General features: G+C 35.8%; 1 protein-coding gene across 8 annotated transcripts in view; it reads left to right on the top strand.

Moving 5' to 3' along the window:
- The window catches only part of KIAA0895 (KIAA0895 ortholog), a 91,615-nt gene extending 83,728 nt beyond the window's left edge, over positions 1 to 7,887 (top strand). For 5 of the 8 annotated variants that reach the window (XM_032871600.1, XM_032871594.1, XM_032871608.1 and 2 more), the window contains exons 6-7: positions 2,748 to 2,845; positions 7,187 to 7,883. In XM_032871600.1, coding sequence (XP_032727491.1) covers positions 2,748 to 2,845; positions 7,187 to 7,348 — 260 coding nt within the window. In that variant the 3' untranslated portion in view covers positions 7,349 to 7,883. Of the gene's footprint in view, positions 1 to 2,747; positions 2,846 to 7,186 lie in introns of all 8 variants that reach the window. The other 3 variants (XM_032871575.1, XM_032871585.1, XM_032871631.1) reach the window with 2 other exon arrangements.
- The last annotated feature ends 1,888 nt before the right edge of the window (positions 7,888 to 9,775 follow it).

Below are 9,775 nucleotides of genomic sequence, written 5' to 3' on the forward strand. Positions count from 1 at the left end.
CTATTCTGTGGGTTGTCTTGCACTTACTTAATAATGTTCTGTGACTTTTTAAAAGTACACTGTACACTTGCTCTTTTATTCCTGAACCCCTGAGCATGCATCTCTTAAGAATACAGACATTCTTCTAATACGATATCATTATCACACTTAAGAAAGTGAGCATAAATTCAACAATCTTAACTAATACGTAATATTTGGATTTCCCCAAATATTTCAAAAATATTCCTGACAGCTGTTTTTTGTTTTTGTTTTTGTTTTTTTTTTTCAAATTTAGATCCAGTCAGGGCCCAGGCATTATTATTGGTGGTTGTGCCTCTTCAGCTTCTTTTAATACAGAGCAGTGTTCCCCATCTTTTTTTCATGATACTGAGTTCTACTTAAAATCCAGGCTGTTCTTATAGAATGGCCACAATGTAGATGTGATTGATTGTTACCTCATGATTAAATTCTGGTAAGGGTGTTTGGCAAAAATACTGCATAAATGATACTAGATCACACAGCAGGAGCCACCTCATGACCAGTTGTCTCACCATTACAGATAATGACTTTGATCCTTGTTTCAGGTGGGGATTGCGAGCTCTTTCTTTTCTAAAAATACATTTCCTTTTTTTCCTTTTTAATAAGTAATCTTTGAGGTGATAGATACAGTCCTATTTCCCAACAGCCTTTCATCTCATGGTTTCAGCATCTGTCTGTGATCCTTACTTGTCAGTTTCACTGGAGATTTCTAGCACTTTTATTATTTTATTTTTCTAAAGAAAATAGAGGCAAGGAGATACAGGCACAGTGCTGCATATTGAGATTCAGAAGCATATTGAGATTTCCAAACATTTCTTGTTCAGATAAGTTTGCTACTGTAATAGAAAGTGTAAGTTTTGTCAGCTTGTAAGACTTCAGATTGCCCACAGAGTTTTTGGTAATTTTTTTTGTTTTTGTTTTTGTTTTTTAATAAAATAGTAGATTATAAGGCAAAAAATGCTTTTGAGAAAAGGGCAAAAATTAGAAAATGTTCATTTAAAAGTCATTTGGACTTTAAGATTACATTCTTTTCTTCTAAAAGTATGTAAAACTCAAATGAAGCTTGGAAATAACCCTAGTCCGTGATGGTTATGTTATCAGCCCAGTCTGCATTAAGAATTGTCTGTGATGTGGTTGTATGAAAGTGGTGGTACCTGAGAGCCAGGACCATGCAAGAAAAGAAGCAGAGAGGAGGAAGACATCTGTCCCCTGCCTTTCATGTATGCAAAGCCACTCTAGGCTCAGTTTCAGATCAAAAGTGTGTCTGTCATTTCCCATCTCCTTTTCAGATCAACTTGTCTGTATTTTAGTGCTCTGTACCCTGAGGCACAGAGCTTTCATATTGCCTATCATGTTAGTCTAGTTTTTTCTTCACAGATTTATTTGGGGGGGGGTACAAGTGAGAAAACTGGAGGGGGAGAGAGAGAGAAAGACTTTCCAGCAGACTCCCCACTGATCATGAAGCCCAGCGAGGGGCTCAGTCCTACAAACCTGAGATCATGATCTGAGTCACCCAGGTTGTCTCACATAACTTTTTTTTAAAGAAAACTGTTTAATATTAAAAATTTGAAATTTGAAAAATTTCAGATTTCAAAAGAAAAGTAATAGGATATACCCTTATTAAACATCACTTCGTCTTAGTAATTATCAACATTTCCTAGCTGTGGATCATCTATTCTTCTAAGTTCCTATTTTCCTATAGTATTTTAAAGCCAATTCCAAATACCATGTATGTTCTCTACCTGTAAGTCTTTACTGATAAGGACAGTTTTATTCCTCCTGAAAAGTAGGAGCAAACAACTCATGAGATCTGAACCTAGTTGAAAAAATGTTCTAGTTGAAAAAATGTTCCACCTTTTTTCTATAATTCCCATGCTATTAGCATACTGAAAAAAATTAATTTCTTAATACAATTTTAGTCCATTTAATAAAGCAGAATTTTATAAAATTTACACAATTTATGTCCTTATGGGAGAAAAGTTTTCTTTGTAAGCGGAACCCTTCAACTAGTTCAGATTTCATGAGCTATTCCTTTTTGTGTCTTCATATTTTCTTCTATTTTTATTTTTTTTTAAAGATTTTACTTATTTATTTGACAGAGAGAGAAGGGGAAACAGGCTCCCCGCCAAGCAGAGAGCCCGATGCGGGACTCAATTCCAGGACCCCGAGATCATGACCTGAGCCGAAAGCAGAAGCTTAACCCACCAAGCCACCCAGCCGCCCCTATTTTCTTCTATTTTTAAATCTCGTTCTAATTCTTGTTTTCATATGGAGGAAGAGTATCAATATCTGTTTTTAATGGGGTGAGGGGTGGTATTTTTAAAAACTATGAGTTTCTGAACTCCCATCTCCACATTGCCCCCATGAGACTTACTGAGCTATAGCCATCCTCCCTGCTGCCCCAAGTGCCTCCTTGGACATGGGAGTTCAGGCTATGAAGAGTGCTATATTTTAAATGATCAATGGTTCTTTATAATTAGAAAAAATGCTGTTTTAACTATGGGGAATGGGAATCTGGGGAAAAGAAATTCATAAAGGGAAGCTACCAGTCTGCACATTATCCTGGTCCTACCTAAGACCTTGCATTTTATATTATGAAGATAGTTAATTCTAATTTACCATTTTTTTTTTTTTAGGAATGATGCCTACAGTAAAGGGAATGTGTTAGTAGCAATTACTTAGTAATTTTTTTTAAATATTAGAAAATAAAAGCTCTTGTCTTCCTCTAGGCTGCTTTAGTAAAGACCAGGTATACTTGGATGGGATCCTGCAAATTCTCCGGTACAGAGAGACCATTGACTTTCATCTACTGACTGCCCTGGGCAAGGTGAGTGAGACCAGTGGCATGTAGTCTAGAACACACCAGGTCATCATTTCCTTAGGCTTGGTTTAAGGATTAAATAAGATTCAGATTCCAGTGGTTACTGTTAGTTACTGCCAGATCTCTCCCTCATAAAAGGTACCTTTCTTTTTTATATTAAGTAATCTGTGGGGTAATACCTAAGAATGTACTGTTCTTTAACAACCTTTCAAGGAATGGTTTTAACATCCATTGATGATCTTTGCCCATATCAGTTAACTACACTAGTGTCGCAAAATAGAGATCTTCAAATTGTTACATTTCACTCCCCCTTTTAACAGTATTATTATGGACTTAAGTGCTTTTTTATTCATCCCTTCCAGTGGCTGCTCCTGTGTTTTTAAAAACATGCCACCCTGTTTTCTGGCAAAGTAAAATATTCTGGGTCCATCTTATCCAAATCTCAGATAAGATATTTTCTCCAAGGAAGGCTGGATTCCTTTTAGTGAAAATGGTATTTAGAAAACAAGTACTAGGTGTGCTTATTACTTCTGGAATGTTGATGCTTCTATGTCTTTCCAGTGAGCAAATCATGTATTTATTTTAAATCATAGGGTGTTCTAATTCACATCACACACTGCAAGTTTTTTACATCTTTCTTCCCATTCCATATGTGTGTCTCCCTTTTCCTCAAATGAAAATTGTGTTTACCAACTGCAGTATTATATCTATTATGTTTACTCATTCTTTCCTATAATAAACTCAGGATTGAGCACCTGGGTGGTTCAGTGGGTTAAAGCCTCTGCCTTCGGCTCAGGTCATGAACCCAGAGTCCAGGGATCGAGCCCTGCATCAGGCTCTCTGCTCTGTGGAGAGCCTGCTTCCTCCTCTCTCTGCCTGTCTCCCTGCCTTCTTGTGATCTCTCTCTCTGCCAAATACATAAATAAAATATTAAAAAAAAAAATCCAGGGGCGCCTGGGTGGCTCAGTGGATTAAGGCCCCTGCTTTCAGCTCAGGTCATGATCCTAGGGTCCTGGGATCGAGCCCCACGTCTGGCTCTCTGCTCAGCAGGGAGCCTGCTTCCCTTCCACTCTCTCGGCCTGCCTCTCTGCCTACTTGTGATCTCTGTCTTTCAAATAAATAAATAAAATCTTAAAAAAATAAAAAATAAAAAAAAATTTAAAAAATTAAAAAAATTCAGGATGGTTGAAGAATTACTGCTACTAAACAGTGAGTATACAAATCAAAATGGTCCAAAACTTTTGGGACACAGCAAAAGCAGTTCTAAGAAGGATGTCTATAGTGATACAGGCCAACGTCAAGGGACAAAATCTCAAACAACCTAACCTAGAGGAGCTAGAAAAGAACAATGAAAGCAGGATCTGGTTTTTCTAAAGAAAAACAATTGATAAACCTTTATCAAGCCAGAATCAAGAGAGGACTCAAACTGGAAGTGAAAGTGGGGAAATAACTGGTACTACAGAAATAGAAAGTAGAAACATGCAATCCTCTAAAATGGAATCAGGAAGAAGTAAAGAATTTTTTTTTTTATTTTTTAAAGATTTTATTTGACAGAGATCCCAAGTAGACAGAAAGGCAGTAGAAAGAGGAGGAAGCAGGCTCCCTGCTGAGCAGAGAGCCCGATGTGGGGCTCAATCCCAGGACCCTGGGATCATGACCTGAGCCGAAGGCAGAGGCTTTAACCCACTGAGCCACCCAGGTGCCCCAGAAGTAGAGAATTTGAATAGACTGCTTACTAGTAATGAAACTGAATCAGTAATAAATAAATTCCCAAAAAACAAAACGCCCAACAGCTAGGACCATATGGCTTCATGGATGAATTCTACCAAACAATTAAAGAAGAGTAAATATAATTCTCAAACTCTTCCAAAAAAATAGAAGAGGGAAAATTCCCAAATTCATTCTGCAAGGCCAACATTAGCCTGATACTAAAACCAGACAAAATCTCTACCAAAAAAAAAAAAAAAAAAAAAATGCAGGTTAGTATTTCTGATGAACATAGATGCAGAAATCCTAAACAAAATAATACCCAAACTGAATTCAATAATACACTAAAAGGATCACTGACCATGAGTAGGTGGGGTTTATTCCTAGGATGCAAGGGTAGTTCAGTATTTGCAAATCAGTCATGATATATCACATCAATAAAAGAATAAAAACCATATCATTTCAATAGATGAAGAAAAAATGACAGAATGCGACATCCATTCATGATAAAAACCCTTGACAAAGTAGGCTTAGAGGGAACATACCTCAACATAATAAAGGCCATAAATTAAAACCCAGCAGCCAGCAATGAAAAAACTGAAAGCTTTTCAAAACCCCTAAGATCAGGAATAAGACAAAGATGTCCATTCTTACCATTTTTATTCAACATAGTCCTAGAAGTCCTAGAAGCTGCAGCAGCCAGACAGGAAAAAGAAAAGGCATCCACATTAGTAAGAAGTAAAACCATCAGTATTTACAGATGACCTGATACTATATATTAAAAAAAAAAAAAAAAACCCTAAGAACTCCACCAAAAGACTGTTAGAATAAATGAATTCAGTAAAGTTACAGGATACAAAATATAGAGAAATCTATTGTATTTCTATACAATAATAACAAAGCAGAAAGAGAAATTAAGAAAACAATTCCACTTACTGTACTAAAAGCATAAAATACCTAGAAATAAATTAACCAAGGAGATGAAAGACCTATATTCTGAAAACTAGAAGACATTAATGAAGGAAATTGAAAATGACACTAACAAGTAGGAAGATACACTATGCTTTTGGATTGGAAGAATTAATTATGTCCATACTACTCAAAGCAATCTACAGATTTAGTGCAATCCCAATCCAAATACCAGGAGCATTTTCACAGAACTAGAATAAATAATCCTAAAATTCGTATGGAACCACAAATAATGTCAAATAGCAAAGCCATCTTAATAAACAAGAACTAAGCTAGAAGCATAAAAATCCCAGATTTCAAGATATACTTCAGAGCTATAGTAATTGAAACAGTATGGAATTGATACAAAAATGGATACATGCATCAGTGGAACAGGACAGCCTCGATCATTTAATCTCTGACAGAAGTAGAGTATACAGTGAAGAACACTTTCTCAATAAATGGTGCTGGGGAAAACTGGACAGCTACCTGCTAAAGAATGAAACTGGACCACCCTCTTACACAATACACAAAAATAAACTAAACATGGATTAAACACCAAAAACCTAAAAGGAAACCTAGGCTGTTATCTCTTGGACATATTTATGGATAGGTCTCCTCAGTCAAGGAAGGAAGAAAAAATTACTAAACCACACCAGTTATCAACAACAAATCTATTTTCATTACACTTAGTGGTATAAATAATAAAATAATTTCAATAACTTAAAAATTAAAACTTAAGGGGTACCTGGGTGGCTCAATTGTTAAGTGTCTGCCTTTGGCTCAGGTCATTGTCCTGGCGTCCTGGGATTGAGCCCCATGTTGGCTTCCTGCTAGGTGGGGAGTCTGCTTCTCCCTCTGCCCCTCCTCCTGCTTGTGTGTGTTCTCTAGTAGATAAATCTTAAAAAAAATTAAAACTTATGAAAATATAAATGAACATGATTTCTTTATTTAAAGCCTTTCTACTGAATCAGGTTACGGTGTTGGTCAGAAGACAATAGTTTTTAAAGCCAGCCATGTTTTGGAATTTAAAGTTGCAATGTTAATTTATAGAACTTAGAGTTTCATTCATAAACTCAATGTAAATATTTAGGAAAGACTGGCTTCTTATATAAGTAATTAAAACATTTTTATAGCATACTTTCTCCCAAAGAGAATCTAACGTAAAACACAGTTTTCCTGGGTTCTTTCATTTAGATTTAGTCCGGACATTTGTTTAGGTTTTAGAGTCTCTCACATACCTGTATTAAGTTTAGTTGTGTAATTTCTAAACAAACTGGGTATAGGTCCAAGATAGAGTGTTAAATATTGACTTGTTTTTTTATATGGTCATGGTATTAGCAGGCAGATAAATATATATATATTTTTTAAAGTAGGGCTGCAGAGGTGGGGGAGGAGAGAGAGAATCTCAAGCTGGCTCCATGCCTAGTACGTGAGCCCAATGTGGGACTTGATCTCACAACCCTGAGATCACAACCTGAGCTGAAATCAAGAAGTTAAACACTTAACCTACTGAGCCACCCAGGTGCCTCAGTACATTCTTATTTAATATGGTAAAGGAATGGAAGCCACTGATTTTTGTTATTTTGCAGGTATTAAAGTAATTTGAGGGAGAGTCCCCATAAAGCTTCTCTTAAGACTTAGGGAAGATGTTACCAATATTTAAAAATGGACCCATCTTCCTCTTTTCAGGTCTCTTATGAAGATGTGGATCGCTTGAAAGGATTGGCAGTTATTGAAAACATGAGGGTCCCTCATTTCCTGCAGGACCATGGCCGATACATGGAACATTTAGAGAAAATTATGGAAGTGAATGAACTGACCGACAGGGAACTGAAAGATCTTATATATTAATCAGCATTCTTACAGATGTAGCTAACCTATTAACCAATTAGGTGCAGTTAGCACCAGCTTATTTATAAAAACAATAACTGTTTACATGACTTTTCTGTAGAATGATCTGCAGTATTCAGCTGAATTTTTAAAAGTTAAGTACAAACCTTAAACTGTTTCCTTAACATGTTTCTATAGGCTGCAGGGGAAAGTTCCTCCTATTTTTATCTGAATCTCAACAGAGTCCAACGAAAATACTACTGGTGAGTTTTTCGGTTTTGTTTTTTTTTTTGAAGAATCTTGGTCAAATTGAGTGATAGGCTGTCTGGGCAGTGAGCATTGCTCCTTGGTGCTTCTGCCTGAGCACCAAGACTAGCCCTGACTATAGAGATAGAACACTGGAATTCAGACTCCCAAGATTATATTTTATTTTATAAATAATGGTAATTCTCCTTTGAAAAGTTAGTTCTGTTATGCTCCCCAAACGTAGCTGTATTTAAGACTTTTTATTTCTCTTAGATGTTAAGTAATGTTAAAGAGAGAGGGAAAGTAGTTTGAAAAGTATTCATTAGTTCTTTATTTTCCACATTGTCTCACCTTATCAGTTTATAGGAACTAAATTAGAGAATTACCTTTTTAATTATTTCTTAACTAAACTTTATTTGCTAAAACATATTATATCCCTTCAAGATTTTAAGTTTTAGGGTCTTTCCCTTCCTATTCCTTCATACAAAATAAGTAAAAGTTCCAGAGAGGTTTGTCTACATAGATTAAAATAGTTGGGGAAGAGAGAAGCTACTTACCTTTTTATTAAATGGAGCGACTAGCAAGACACAAATCGACTAATATAGTTCCTGTAGGCACTGGATATTGACTAGGTAGTGTCTACCATAGACTTCACCATGTGCTGGAGAGTGGAATTCCTAAACATTTGCTGTTTGATAAACTGGCCCGGTCATGTTGGTTCAGTATATTTTGTCAAAATCTTTGACTTCATCAACCCAACAATAACCTAGTTTGCTTTCAAAAATCAGAATTCTGTTTTGCTGCATTTTCTTTGTTAAAAGCTTACACACCTAGCTCTTTATTAACTTACCAATTTTGATATATATTGGATATATATACTTGGGATCCAATGATTCTTCAGACAACTTATTTTAATGATCAGGAAGAGCACTGCTGTAAACACCCATTCAAAATTGCTACTGTAATTTTTACCCAAAGCTATCAGAGTTCATCTTTACCTCAGTTCAGGTTTAAATATGGTGCTAACACTGGTAGATTCCTACTGCAAAGCCTGGTCCACATTCATGCTAGGAAAACTCTTCTACAGGCTAGATTATGTGATTTTTTCTCATTCACATATCTAGAAGGGCTTGCCTCGAAGAATGTTGCCACAAACAGGATGTATTCTAACCGGCACCTGGTAATTCTTGAAAGCCACACATCTCACCTTTGGTAAGTAGCAGGCCAGGCCCTTTGGACCATTAAAGGCACGCACACATGTGTCCTGATGGCTGGAGTGTGGCCTCTAGATCTCTGTGCAGGCTTTGGGCACATTGTGCCAACACTAACCAGGTACTGGAAAACACTCTTGACCCCTCAAGCATATTTCCTTGTAGCAGAGTCCTCCAGTTTCAGCTTTGGTGTAGCATTTTTCAAACTTATTCAAGATGATTGTGAAAACGGTGTTTTGTTAACTGGAATTGAAATATAGACAGAAATGACAATATTTATGTCCTGTGATTTAAGCCCACATGCTTACAAATTCAACATTTGTAGGCAATAACCCTGTTACTCTTATGTTATGGTTTAAATGTAAAGGAAAATCACAGAAGCCTTAATATCCTGTTGGTAGGATTATTTACAATGATGCTAGTCCCTGAATTTTAAAAATGGATATTCTCTATCTGATTTGGAAAAAGAAATACTTTCTTGCCTTATTGCTTTGGTATAAAGAAAAAAAAAAAAAACAGTGCTATCCAGACAGACAGACAAACAAAAAACAGACCTTCAATCACATTGGTTGTCTTAAGATATTTTAAAAGTTAGCAATGAACCAAAAGTAGTTCCAGATTAGCAGAATACTTAAAGAGCTCAAAGCTTTAAAAGTTGGGATTAAAGATTTAATGAATGTTTATTCTCTTTCCTGAAATAGCATTAAGGTCAGTTTTGTTCCCTTAAAATTGAAGTTTTAATAAATTGAAAATTATATCAGCAGTACTTACAATAGTTGAAGGTTGCATTAATTTTAATAGTTTTTAGTATAGGCTTTTGAGGATTAGGATTTTATCAATTTTGTCCACTGTAATTCTAACATATAATTGTATCAAATATAAAGTCTGATAAACTCTTAGGTTTTCACATCAGATGGGATTCAGAGTAAATTGTTTGTAGACATAAGTCCAGTCTTGATTTCTTTATATTTTCACTTTGTAAAAATGTTTA

This window comes from Lontra canadensis, unplaced genomic scaffold, assembly GCF_010015895.1.
Source record: "Lontra canadensis isolate GAN:19392208 unplaced genomic scaffold, GSC_riverotter_1.0 scaffold2, whole genome shotgun sequence".
Lineage (NCBI taxonomy): Eukaryota > Metazoa > Chordata > Mammalia > Carnivora > Mustelidae > Lontra > Lontra canadensis.